This window comes from Scatophagus argus, chromosome 2, assembly GCF_020382885.2.
Source record: "Scatophagus argus isolate fScaArg1 chromosome 2, fScaArg1.pri, whole genome shotgun sequence".
Lineage (NCBI taxonomy): Eukaryota > Metazoa > Chordata > Actinopteri > Scatophagidae > Scatophagus > Scatophagus argus.
The window spans coordinates 27,538,756-27,552,697 of NC_058494.1; the positions used below are offsets into that span (position 1 = coordinate 27,538,756).

The 13,942-nt window shown below is 45.5% G+C and overlaps 1 protein-coding gene across 3 annotated transcripts; it reads left to right on the plus strand.

Moving 5' to 3' along the window:
• Positions 1-87: 87 nt before the first annotated feature.
• Positions 88-13,906, plus strand: LOC124052097 (galectin-related protein-like). 3 transcript variants are annotated; one of them, XM_046376019.1, is made up of 6 exons: positions 88-1,250; positions 3,194-3,238; positions 11,525-11,608; positions 12,050-12,138; positions 12,529-12,816; positions 12,922-13,062. In XM_046376019.1, the coding sequence occupies exons 2-6, from the start codon at positions 3,200-3,202 to the stop codon at positions 12,998-13,000; spliced, it is 579 nt and encodes a 192-aa protein (XP_046231975.1). In that variant the 5' UTR covers positions 88-1,250; positions 3,194-3,199; the 3' UTR covers positions 13,001-13,062. The 3 variants fall into 3 exon arrangements, with proteins under 3 accessions (XP_046231975.1, XP_046231966.1, XP_046231984.1); XM_046376028.1 differs by having other exon boundaries at positions 1,162-1,250; positions 12,529-12,712; positions 12,922-13,906; XM_046376010.1 differs by having other exon boundaries at positions 12,529-13,064.
• Positions 13,907-13,942: the final 36 nt, after the last annotated feature.

The following is a 13,942-nucleotide window of genomic DNA, read 5'->3' on the forward strand; positions in this document are numbered from 1 at the left end:
TTTGATTCGAAGAACAACTGAAGCAGTTTATCGATTGTGAAAATATTTCAGGCCTTTTTCAGTCCGTTATGATGATTATGGCAGCTCTAAACACGTCAGCAACATCACTGACTCAAATTAAATTATATTTCTGTTTTATCCCTGCTTTTATTCTGAAGGTGTCCTCTCCTTCCAGATGTTCTGATTAAAAGCATTTCCTCTGCAGTTTGTTTTTCTCCCCTGTGGCCTTTGAGGAAGTCTGTAAAAATCATCGCTGTTAGATTTGTAGTTTGGTTATGACATTTTGTTATGTCGTCTGGTGCCTCGCGGTGACATCACAGCATCGCTGTACTCCCATTGGCTGCAGACCAAACTGTGTCGAGCACTGAGGGGCTTTAAGGCTAACAGAAAGGGAAACTGATTTTATCTTTTACTTCTTATTACTGTATTTAAAAGTTCACTTTGCCTTTTGATCACTTCTGTTGTGTAATTTAACTTTTCATATACTGAGTTTGTTTTTTCACTGCACTTTGCTTTTCTTTTCGTGTCTCGCTGTGACGTTTGTCCTCCAAACTTTGTTTTTTTAAAAAAAAAAAAAATTTAAATTTTTTTAACTATTTTTATTTATTATTATTTTTTATTATTGTCTTTTGTATCGTGATGAGCCTGTCTTTCTCAGGATTTTTTTTATATATAAAAAGTCATTTTCTCTTTCAAAATAAAACGAACAGGCTTGTCAGTGTGGTGTGTTTCATTACAAGTCAGGACAGAAAGGTGTGAATGGTGAGGAAAAACGAAACGAGCTGCACGGATTCACGGCTGTGAAAACGTCACGCAGGCTGAACGTCAACGCACAGGATCCTCCAAGTTTCCATTTTATTCCAGATCAGGTTAGTATTGTCACGCGGTTTGTTTTCCATTTCATTTGGATTATGGATTTGGATGGGGGCAGTCGTGGCCTGGAGGTTGGAGAAGTGACTTGTGATCGGAGGGTCACCGGCTCGATTCCCCCACTGGACGGGGTGTGGTGGAGTGATTAATGCAACAAATGCTCCCCCTCCTCCATTAGCCGCTGACGCTGCTGATGTGAGGTCAGTGCTGCACGTGGACACACACACACAGCGTGTTGATGTGCTGCCTCTCCTTCCTCCAGCTCGGCCTTTTCCTTTGACCTCACGTCCTCCTGCTTCCTCCCATTCTCTTCCTCTCTCCGAGGAGCATGAAAAGGAAAGCTGCGACGGGACCAGGAGGCTCGACTGCAGGCTCGTGAGGTGAGTTTTCCTGGACTCTCTGAAGTCAGGAGTGTTGGCGGGTATTCGATCATGAACATTTTGAGCAGTCAGTAGTGTTAAATCAACTCTGAGACGCTCAGCTCTGACACTCTGCTGGTGTTCAGTCAGTTCATTTAACACTTCCTGAAGTGTTAACAATACGGCTCAGATCCAGAGTTAAAACTGGACTCTGCGTAACACCAGAGATCCAGGGGGAACCGTGTCATCTCAGCTCTGAATCTGAACACTTTGAGACTGACTGATGAGATTTTTTCTGCGTACTTTTCAAGTTATTTCACCTCACACAAAGTCAGTGGATCACCAAAGGGTTCGTCCTCGAGCAGCCATGAATCTGTGCACTCATTCACAGCATGTTGAGATAAGAGCAAACTTTGACCAGCTGGTGGCGCTAGAGGAAAGGTCAGGGCATCACCAGAGGGAGCAGGTAATTAAACTGGTCTCTGGGGACCAGGAATCCCAAATGTGAGCAGTTGTTAAAGGCTGAATGAGTGACAACCACCAGATGTTACACAAGAGCAACGTCACGTCAGACCCAGAGCGCAACAGACTGTTTAGAGGCCGTTCTCTGCTTTACCCACACAGCAAATACACCATGTGGACAAAAGTATTGGGATATCTGCCCATCACACCAACAGGGACTTTAATGACGTCTCAGACAGCTTTGCAGCTCTAACAGCTTCCACTCTTCTGTGAAGGCTTTCCACAACATGTTGGAGTGTTTCTGTGGGAATTTGTGCCCATTCATGCAGTAGAGCATTTGTGAGGTCACACACTGATGTTGGACCAAAAGGCCTGGCTCACAATCTCCGTTCCAGTTCATCCCAAAGGTGTTGGATGGGGTTGAGGTCAGGGCTCTGTGTGGGCCAGTCAAGTTCTTCCACACCAAACTCATCCAACCATGTCTTTATGGAGCTTTGCTTTGTGCACTGGGGCACAGTCATGCTGGAATAGAAAAGGGCCTTCAACAAACTGTTGCCACAAAGTTGGAAGCATAGCATTGTCCAAAATGTCTTGGTGTGCTGAAGCAGTAAGATTTCCCTTCACTGGAGGTCAGGGGCCGAGCCCAAAGCCTGAGGAACAGCCTCATATAGACTTGTGTCCCAATACTTTTGTCCATATAGTTTAGTTGTTAGTTAATGATCAAAATGTCATATACAGATCCTTTAAGGTATGTGCGTGTGGACCAGCTGAGCAGCAGGACGTCTCTGGAGCCCAGACTAAAGCCAGCCTCTCTTATCCTCGCTAACAAGGAGACGCTTTGTTCTGCGCTGCTGCCTTCGTACAGTCGACTGCATCTCACGAGGCGTGTGAGAAGGTCACCGGGAGCGAAGCTACGAGCTCGAGAGCTGTAGAAGATCAAATCCCAGCCGGCGACGGGTGCAGTTTCAGAGTGCGTCACCTTCTGAGTGAACTCTGCACTCTGTTATCACGTTGACGTCTATGGGTTTTGTCTGTTTACACAGTGTGAGCTTCAGGCATGAGGAAAACGCCGGAAACCTGTTTTGGAAAGTGAATAAGTAAAAAGGTGTGAAACAAAAGTTTGCTCTGGTGGGAAAAAACCTGAGGAAGGTTCAAAATGTGGGGGCTTCGCCTGCAGCGGGAGCCTCACAATCAGCTCACTTGTTACTGACCTGAGAGAGAGAAAAGCATGCAGGGGCAGCTGATCATCAGAGCAGAGAGAGAGTGTGTGTGTGTGTGTGTGTGTGTGTGCATGTGTGTGTGTGTGCGTGCGTGTGTGTGTGTGTGTGTGTGTGTGTGTGTGTGCGTGTGTGTGTGTGCGTGTGTGTGTGTGTGCGTGTGTGTGTGTGTGTGTAGTGAACCAGGTTGAAGCTTTTACGTCAGCGTCGGCTCAGTCGACAGGAGGCGTCGAAGGCAGACAAACCGGACCTGCAGCTCACTTCTCTGCTGTTTGTTTGCTTCAGATCAACATGGCTGAGAGGCACAGAGTGACAGCGCAGGGCAGGAAGGTGACTTCACACACACACACACACACACACACACACACACACACCTGAGCTCCAGGCAGCAGGTGAGACGGGGTGAGGCAGCAGTCCGACACCACCGGGTCCTGTTCTGCTTCAGCTCTCAGGGGGCTTTTGGACTCGACACGAGTTCACTTAGTTGTGAAAGAACCTGCTGGTGTCGAGCTGAGCAGAACGAAAGCACTTCCTGTCAGGATTAACAAAATAAAAGGGGTTGTTGTTATTTCTGCGTTACTCTGTTTTAATATCTGATTTTTATCTCAGTGCTGCTGCTTTAACTTTTACAGTTTTTATGAAAAGGTTTAAATAGGTACTAACACGTTTACTTTACCTCATTACACAAACTGAAATGAGGTTTTAAGTGTTGGCATTTAATGGTTTGCAGTGGTCAAATGAAGTACATTTACACAAGTACAGTTTAAGTATTTACATTTTGTGCTACTTTATTCTTCTTCTCCACCACATCTCAGAGGGAAGTATTGTTCTTTTTACTGAAGTATTAAGTCCCTGCTTTCCAAATAAAAACATATGCTGTACATATGTTGTATGGTACTTCATGCAGTTACTGTACTGCTAAACCACCCAGTAGTGTAACATGTAATGTAACATAACTCTTTGAAGAAGCCAAAATGAGTTCTTTTACTGTTTACTTTTGTACTTTTACTCAAGCAACATTTTCAACTCAGTGCTTTGATTTTCATGACATCAGCTGTGGATTTACCGTTGACATATATGAAGATGGCCGACACGTCTCCGCTTCCTAGCAGCGTACGGAAGTGAAGCGACACTTGAACAAACATCAACATGATGAAAACTTCCTAAAATAACAGAAACCAGTATGGGAAAACTTTATTCCATGTGCACTTTGAGTTTTTATTTTGGTCCATCCGCTAACACGGAGGGGGAGTTTGTGAGCGGTACTGCAGCCAGCCACCAGGGGGCAATGCACACGTTAGGGCTTCACGTTCACGCAGCTGACATGTCGTCCATCTTTCTAAACAGTCAGTGTGATGCACTGCTGTTCCCCAGAGGATCAACTGATTGTTATGACTGTTGTGCGACTTAGTAGGAGCAATTTGGTTATTGGCAAAGAGTCAATGATTATGGAAAATAATCATCAAAGTAAAATCAGTGTATGCTTAATACACATAAATATCGGGGCACCACCCTGTCACCAGGGACCAATAGCCAAATTAATTAATGGGAAAACAGTCTCTTAAAATTGTGAAGGATGATTCCGAGCACTGGCTGTCATGAATTCAGCTGGTATTACAAGTACATACACAATAACCACAGACAACGACAGGTTAAACTATAACAGGATTTATTAAACAGCAACAACCATCCATAGATAAGTATCACTTTATAATAAACACTATTATAATCTAAGTTTTATCAACACACATTAACTATTAACTAAAGATAACACAGGTACAGCAACAAGAGTATATCTATATACAGGAGTGTGTGTGTGTGTGTATGTGTGTGTGGGTGTGTGTGAGAGAGACAGATGACAACAGTATGGAGGCTAACCAGCTAGCTAGGTGGCGGCTAACAAGCTAGTGGCTAAAAACAAACAAAATGGCGGTTAGCAAGCTAGCCAGAGGGTGGCTAACAAGCTACAGGCTAAAAACAAACAAAATGGCGGTTAGCAAGATAGCAGCTAACAAGATAGCAGCTAACGACAAGCTAGTGGCTGACTACAATTAAGATGGCGGATGGCCACATGAGGGGAGGAGCTACAACCAGAATGGCGAGTGGGGAAACTACAACCAAAATGGTGGAGGACTACATGAGGAGGGGTCAGCACACCAGGATGAACAACCACATGAAGGATGACTCAGCAAACAAACAGCTAGTCACACGCAAGTGATGACTCAGCAAAACTCCAAATGACTACCGAAGAATACGCCGGCCGTATTATTCAGAGCCAAGATGGTGATAACCAATGTGACGTTGCTTATGTGGTCACAGAAGAGAACGATGGGCGGAAGCCTTTGAGCGCCACGTACCCCTTGGTTACGGTTCGTGATCGCGTGCTCGGACTTTCGCCTCACCGTTCAGAAAGAAGAGTGTGAGGAAAGATAGAAATGAAAATACAAGAAAACACAACCCAATAAAATAATCCACTCTAATTCTTTAGAGACTCGCGTGTCACCACACAATAGCGGAGTCAGTAAACCGGAGCTTATCTGCTCAGCTATTGGTCCTTTAACTGGTGACGCGCGGTCTCGCTGAAACGGCGGATATGACCGACCGGAAAACAAAATCAATGAATGCAGCACTTAAAAGTTACAGAAAGCATGTGTAAACAACCCTACGTTACACTATCTCTGCCCAGACATAAGCCTCTTACGTTGCGTTGCTCCGATCTTTCGGAGTTGAATTAATGATCCGCTTAAACGTTCGCAGCGTCGTCCTCGGCGGGATGCTGGCGGTCCGTTATTCTGATGATGCGGAGTGTTGATCTCTCGGCGGCAGCGGAGAAAATCACCGATGAAAAAGTTAACAAACTTTGTTTCGTCCTTAACAAAGTCGGCGCGCGGCTCGTTAACGTGCGATCAGCTGATTGTTCAGCGATCCACGTCGGTAAAAGGAAAAAAGGAAAAGTTACAGGAAAAATACAGCAGTCTGTTTCTCGGCCTGCGAGTTGCAGAAACTGTGACCCGGGATCTAAAATGATGTTAATCAAAACGTTTGATTGTTGCTCCCTTTTGGCGGTTTGGACACTTGGAGAGCCTGGAGAAGCTCTCACTGTCACAGCACGCACGGGGAAAAAAAGCGTGCTGATGGTCGCAGTGACCTTTTATTACCTGAGTGACGTCACCTCGGACCCCCGTGGAGATGGCTGGCACGCAGCCAATGTCCGTGCCGGTTCTGAGTTTAAACTCAGGAATTTATGACTAGTTGCACATCATGAGTGGGGTCTCTAACAGTTGGTCACTCTAACTCAGGCTTTATGGGTTACATGTAGGCCGCTCTATTGTTCTCCAGAGCGCATGGCCAGAGATCCCAACATCCCCCCTTTGGTCTGAAGAATGGGGTAGGGGCCACAGTCTTTAGAGCAACATTCTCTAAGGTCGAATGGTCCATGTGCGCTGAAGGTGGTCATCCTTCTGGCTTCCTTCCTGTTAGCTGATGAGCAGACACAGTGATCAACAGTTCAAAGTTCAGAGTTCATTGAGGCTTTAGCTCAGAGTTCATTGAGGCTTTAATTCAGAGTTCATTGAGGCTTTAATGTCTGGACAGAGTTGAGGCACAGTCTGGGCAGATATGAGTAATGAGCTAACTAACTCCACTATGATTAATTGGCATTTCAACAACACATTTAACACAATTTCACAAGAGCATAGCTCAATGTAGGTACCCAAGGAAAGAAAGAGAAGAGAAAGAAGAGGAGGAGTATCAGTGAATTGGCTATGTATTCTAATGTAGTCAGCAGCTTAGTGGCTGTATCATGCCGGTCGTAGGCTAATGAGCTTTGTGGTGACTGTATTCACCAACCATAGGTGGCCAATTCACTCTGCGAGGATCTCACTTTCCTCTGTTCTTGCAGACACGGTATCCTGGCATTTTTGCTAGGGTGAGTCAACTCTCATACCACAGAGATCATCCACATCTCTAATAAATGGCTGCCGGGGCAGACCCAGTGGATATTCCTGGTTCAGGTACATGTGTTAAGGTTCAAAATACAATGAGGAGTCTCTTCTCATAATACGCCAATATGGATGACATACTTGTGTATTGTTTTGCCAAAACCAACATTCAAAACAGACTTCAGTTGCTCATTCTGCCAGTCTATGATCGTTAGGATTAAGACAGAGCCTAGCTCTAATTTCTAGAGGTCTATGATTATTATAAGGAGGGATTTATTACCATTTATTACCAGTATATTTCGGGACTGGTTCAATCCAACTGACTTGAAGATTGGAACATGAAAAGGTGACCCCCCTTTCCCTGAATTTGTGCTCGATTCAGAGGATGGTTGGTTAAAAATGACAGCAGGTAAGGCACCCTTGAATTTAACCTCTGGTGTCATTGTTCATGGATGTCCAATATGCAACCTGCTGAAGTGTCTGGAGAGTGGCTTGGTAACCATGGTGACCACCACAGGTGAGTCAGGGCGTGCGTTAGCATCAACCCCCCCCCTCCCCATGGCTGGTCGGGTTAATCTATCCTATACAGCTGGTGATGCTATAAGAAAATCAAAAGGGGAAATATATATATATAAGGAAAACAAAAGCAGTTAAAGGAACAGGGTTTCTGGTGTTAGGAGTATGTTTGGGTGACTAGGCGGCCTGAGTGGTCGATCTGAACGTCTCCGCCACACACTTCCTTATAAGCTCTTTTAAACTTTCCTTTTGGAAGTCTTCCCCTTTAAATGGAAGTGGGGCTTTGCCACCATACCTCCTACCCTGTTTGGAGTTGGATTTAAACCTGACCTTTCTGTCTGGCTGACAAGTGTCTTGTGTTGGTGGTCTCAGGTTTCGTGACCAGTTAGGACTGTTGGTCCTCTGACTGGGGTGTCCACCCTGTGGGCGGAGTGATTGGTATGCCGGGGGACCTGGTCCCGCTTGCATCTGGGGGAAAAAACCATGACTACTCCTTCGTTGCGGAGAAGGGGTTTGGTCAAAGTGAGGGCGTGAGCGGCACCCTAGATATGGCATGTCGGCCGGTGTGGGGCCAAAGTCCCTGTCGTCTCTCAAGGAGTATGGCTGATGTCCACCTTTCTCCAGGGAGGTTCTTCCTTTGGCAAAGTCAGGTATGGAGCGCTGGAGAGCTGATGAAGTTGCACTTCTTGTGCATGAGGCATTCCCATGCCTATGGTGGACCAGTGGAGGAGTGTACTGGTCAAGAATGATCATGTCGGGCATCTCAGTAGGGGCTGCTACCTCTCCACTAACTGTCCTCAGATCAGTGGGTGTGACTCGAACTGTCTGCCGAGCACCCTCAAGCTCCTGACATATGGTGGCTATCCGTGCTCGGGATGCCTGTCGTTCAGCCCGCAGCTTGTCCTCCATGGTATCCGCCGTTCGCGTTTTCACCATCTCTTCTGGGACAGGGGCTGCATCTGGGTCAGAACCAATATCAGACGGATCAGGGATCAAGGCTGCTTTCACCTGATCCTCCGTCGTTTGGAGCTGCAAATTTAAATAAGGACAATCCTGCTGGATGGTCTCATTTTCCTCCTTAACTTCACTCAGCTGATCCCTAAGGTCCTTAACCTCTTGCTGTAGGATCAAGTTTTTGTGTTGCTCAGCATGATAGCCGGTCTGCAACACTGTAAGCTGCTCCATATGCTCTGCAGCTTGTAACTGGGCTTTACGGTGATAAAGCATTGTTACCTGACTGAGCATCTGAGAAATGAGGGACAAGTGACAAGTGACCACTTCCTGTATTTTCTTGTCACAGGTGCTAGCATTGTAGCTGTTCAGGTCACTCATGCCATTAACTGCCAATTTCACGAGGCCAGTGACTGTGGCCTGCAGGTCCAGGTCATCTGCCTCTTGGGAGCCTCTAGCTCCTGGGGTGTGGGAATCCCTACTGCTCATTTTGTCTTTCCACTGAACAGACAAAACAAAAATCACAAAACTGCTACACTGAGCAAGTTTAAGTTGCACAGGTGGGCTTCAACCTGTGGCTTACAAACCTACAAAAATCAACAATGTGCTGGGCTAACTATGGCTGCTAAGTAGTTGTAACTGAGGTTACACAGTAGCACTATACCTTATGCTAAAGGAGTTAGTGCACGTCAAAACAGGACTCACAGAACCAGGAAAGCAAGAGAACACGGCCTGTGTTCTGCCACTTAACCTAGGTAATCCACTGTCCAATCTATGGCACCTCTTAGTGCAATCACAACACAACACAACCAATACTCTTAGTACCCGTAATTAATAGTTAACAATTAAAAATGCAGGGGACGGCTTCTTCACTCTAATTCTGAGAAAAGAGGAGAATAAAGAGAATAATAAAACAACACAAAAGAAAAGAAATTCTCTAAACCGTCAGCAGCAGGTTACTGTGGTGATACTGTAACACAGCTGGAGTTAGACAAACTCACCTGGGACACCAATTATGTTGGTGGACCCGTGGAAAGTTTGGTTTTGCCTTTTTTGTTATTGTGTTTATACTGTAACACAGCTAGGATAAGACAGCCTCACACGGGGCACCAATGATGTTGTGCGACTTAGTAGGAGCAATTTGGTTATTGGCAAAGAGTCAATGATTATGGAAAATAATCATCAAAGTAAAATCAGTGTATGCTTAATACACATAAATATCGGGGCACCACCCTGTCACCAGGGACCAATAGCCAAATTAATTAATGGGAAAACAGTCTCTTAAAATTGTGAAGGATGATTCCGAGCACTGGCTGTCATGAATTCAGCTGGTATTACAAGTACATACACAATAACCACAGACAACGACAGGTTAAACTATAACAGGATTTATTAAACAGCAACAACCATCCATAGATAAGTATCACTTTATAATAAACACTATTATAATCTAAGTTTTATCAACACACATTAACTATTAACTAAAGATAACACAGGTACAGCAACAAGAGTATATCTATATACAGGAGTGTGTGTGTGTGTGTATGTGTGTGTGGGTGTGTGTGAGAGAGACAGATGACAACAGTATGGAGGCTAACCAGCTAGCTAGGTGGCGGCTAACAAGCTAGTGGCTAAAAACAAACAAAATGGCGGTTAGCAAGCTAGCCAGAGGGTGGCTAACAAGCTACAGGCTAAAAACAAACAAAATGGCGGTTAGCAAGATAGCAGCTAACAAGATAGCAGCTAACGACAAGCTAGTGGCTGACTACAATTAAGATGGCGGATGGCCACATGAGGGGAGGAGCTACAACCAGAATGGCGAGTGGGGAAACTACAACCAAAATGGTGGAGGACTACATGAGGAGGGGTCAGCACACCAGGATGAACAACCACATGAAGGATGACTCAGCAAACAAACAGCTAGTCACACGCAAGTGATGACTCAGCAAAACTCCAAATGACTACCGAAGAATACGCCGGCCGTATTATTCAGAGCCAAGATGGTGATAACCAATGTGACGTTGCTTATGTGGTCACAGAAGAGAACGATGGGCGGAAGCCTTTGAGCGCCACGTACCCCTTGGTTACGGTTCGTGATCGCGTGCTCGGACTTTCGCCTCACCGTTCAGAAAGAAGAGTGTGAGGAAAGATAGAAATGAAAATACAAGAAAACACAACCCAATAAAATAATCCACTCTAATTCTTTAGAGACTCGCGTGTCACCACACAATAGCGGAGTCAGTAAACCGGAGCTTATCTGCTCAGCTATTGGTCCTTTAACTGGTGACGCGCGGTCTCGCTGAAACGGCGGATATGACCGACCGGAAAACAAAATCAATGAATGCAGCACTTAAAAGTTACAGAAAGCATGTGTAAACAACCCTACGTTACACTATCTCTGCCCAGACATAAGCCTCTTACGTTGCGTTGCTCCGATCTTTCGGAGTTGAATTAATGATCCGCTTAAACGTTCGCAGCGTCGTCCTCGGCGGGATGCTGGCGGTCCGTTATTCTGATGATGCGGAGTGTTGATCTCTCGGCGGCAGCGGAGAAAATCACCGATGAAAAAGTTAACAAACTTTGTTTCGTCCTTAACAAAGTCGGCGCGCGGCTCGTTAACGTGCGATCAGCTGATTGTTCAGCGATCCACGTCGGTAAAAGGAAAAAAGGAAAAGTTACAGGAAAAATACAGCAGTCTGTTTCTCGGCCTGCGAGTTGCAGAAACTGTGACCCGGGATCTAAAATGATGTTAATCAAAACGTTTGATTGTTGCTCCCTTTTGGCGGTTTGGACACTTGGAGAGCCTGGAGAAGCTCTCACTGTCACAGCACGCACGGGGAAAAAAAGCGTGCTGATGGTCGCAGTGACCTTTTATTACCTGAGTGACGTCACCTCGGACCCCCGTGGAGATGGCTGGCACGCAGCCAATGTCCGTGCCGGTTCTGAGTTTAAACTCAGGAATTTATGACTAGTTGCACATCATGAGTGGGGTCTCTAACAGTTGGTCACTCTAACTCAGGCTTTATGGGTTACATGTAGGCCGCTCTATTGTTCTCCAGAGCGCATGGCCAGAGATCCCAACATGACCTACGTGACCTTTAAAATGGCCGCTGATGGAGAAACCAATACGACATTTGGACTCCGTCATCGAGCTCGAGCTCCGTAAATGTGAATCAGACCCCGTGAAGTTTGCTTTTCTCTCTTTCAGAAATGGGTTCTTCCACAGAAAAGTGCTGCCGAGGAGAGCAAACCGAGCGTTCGCTCTGCTGCCGGGGAAGCCGAGAGAAATCTGGTAACACGCAGACTCTAAAAACCAAACCTTCACCGTACCTGTCGGTGAGGCGAAGCGAGGAAACAGAAGCTCAGCATAAACACATTCAAGTTCATGAGCAGCATGAGAAACGAGAGCTTCAACTCTGAGAACAAAATGTCACGATGATCAGATTGTTATGAGAACAAAGTACAAATACAGAGAAAAGTCACAGTATTGTTTGGAATATATTTGTAATTTTAAGGAGAAAAAAAGCTGTGACACTTTGAGATAAAAAGGTCCTTTTCAGTCAGCCAATCATAAGACAGGAAATGATGTCACTGCAGACCTTTTAACTGTAAAATCCTGACATTCTCAAATATCACAACTTTATCTGGTAAAATGTTGACTGAATGTTACTGTAAACGTGTGTGTGTGTGTGTGTGTGTGTGTGTGCGTGTCTGTGTGTGTGTGTGTGTGCAGGCGGTGCCTTTCAGAGGTCACGTCTCAGGTGGGATGCGTCCGGGGAAGAAGGTCGTGGTGTTCGGCGTTGTGGACTCGCGTCCTGACAGGTGAGGATCAGGATCGGTTCAGTGGTGGAACTTGAGTTAGTACAAAGCTGAGGTACTTGTACTTCATGTTCTTTCATACTTGTACTCCACATTTCAGAGGGACGTGTTGCTCTGTTTATCAATAATAATCAATTCATTGCGATGCTGTTATGAGCTCAGCCGCTCGTTCAGGTGATGAACACATGAATGCATCCATGTTTGTAATCCATCTGATTCTCTGCAGAACGAGTACTTGTACTTCTGATACTTTAACTGTACTTTGATGCCCTTGGCGTACTGGTGTTCAAGGCAGAGTGTGAATGCAGGACTCGCGGTGGGTGGAGCTGGGCGGGAGGCTGCTGGGTGGGTGCTCTCAGCCGGACTCACGGCTGGTGTCGGTCTCTCCGTCAGGTTCTACGTCGCCCTGACGTGTGGTCGGGGGACATCCGGGGAGCCTCCGGCTGATGTGGCCCTGGAGCTGTGCGTCCGCTTCAGGGACAGACAAGTCCTGCGCAGAGCCTGTGTGTCTGGATCCTGGGGGGACGTGGACAGGGCCGTCCCGTTCTTCCCCTTCATCAGAGACCAGCCGTTCAAGGTGCCAACCACACGTCCTGTGCTTCGTACGTGCGCACCAAACGTGACGCACAGCCGCAGCCTGTCTTCACACGCTCACAGTGTTTATGGCCCTTCTTTGCTCCCGTACGGCAGCTTAAACATGGACGAGCTGCACATGTGTCGATTCTGTCCAAATGTTCCCGCATGTAAAGTGAAAGTGACGGAGGACCAACTTGTGTCTCCTCGCAGATGGAGATCCGCTGCGAACTCAGTCGGTTTCGCGTGTTTGTGGACGGGCAGCAGCTGTTTGACTTTTCCCACGCAGTGACGTCACTCGGCGACGTGGACACGCTGTGGATCAAAGGCTGCGTCGCCGTCACCAAGCTGGCCTGAGGCGACGGACGCGTTGAGCTGCTGGACTTTGTGGGCTCAAGCCGCCGGAACTCGTCCGACCAAACAGGAAGTGTGATCTGGAGAGAAACCTCTGGTGGTTTACGAATGTGCAGATGTTTTGTTCGAAAGCTCACACACATTTTTATCTGTAGGAGCGACACGTTTCCCAGAGGAACAAGATTAAATCACGCTTTATTTAATTCAAAAATGTTAACGTGACGTGACGTAACGTGATGTCTTAACTTTATTTCATTCCAGAGCTTTATGTTCTCACGTTTAACTCACAGTGACACAGCACTTCCGTGTGTTTTTGCTGACTTTAGGGACCCGGGAGGCGTTCAAAAATAACAATTCAATAGCCAAAATTGAAATCAGGGTGTTGGGAAATAAACTTCGTAAAATACAGGTTCACACAGATATTTTCCACTGATATTTTACTCATATTGTTTTATTTTTAAAAGTTTTTAAAAGATATTTTCTTCTTTTTTTTCCACAGGTATTTTACCAGTATTTTTCTGTGTTTTCATGGTATATGTGTGGATATTTCACCAATATCTGCCTGATATTTTACTGATAGTTTATCAACAGCCTATTTCACTGTTACTGTGATAATATTTCCAAATATTTTAGTTGGTTAATCTTTTCGGTAGATTATACATAACTTTACTTTGTTTTGCCAAATAGTTTTCACATATGACTTTCTGAATAGGGCTTATTATTATTATTTTTGGATTCTTTACTATAGTTTTTTCAGATATGCTACTAATAGTTTTGGTACATCGAACTGTTGTACTTTGATATGTTTTATTTTTTCTCTAATAAACGATTTCATTCATATTTCTCGGATGTTACGACTTTGCATTATGTTGAGCATTTT

Bases quoted from the DNA above. Each gene is read 5' to 3' on its own strand.
- LOC124052097 (XM_046376010.1), top strand. From the start codon at position 3,200: ATGGCTGAGAGGCACAGAGTGACAGCGCAGGGCAGGAAG. The intron at 3,239-11,524 runs GTGACTTCACAC...TCTCTCTTTCAG, and splicing joins TGACAGCGCAGGGCAGGAAG to AAATGGGTTCTTCCACAGAA. The intron at 12,139-12,528 runs GTGAGGATCAGG...TCTCTCCGTCAG, and splicing joins GTGGACTCGCGTCCTGACAG to GTTCTACGTCGCCCTGACGT.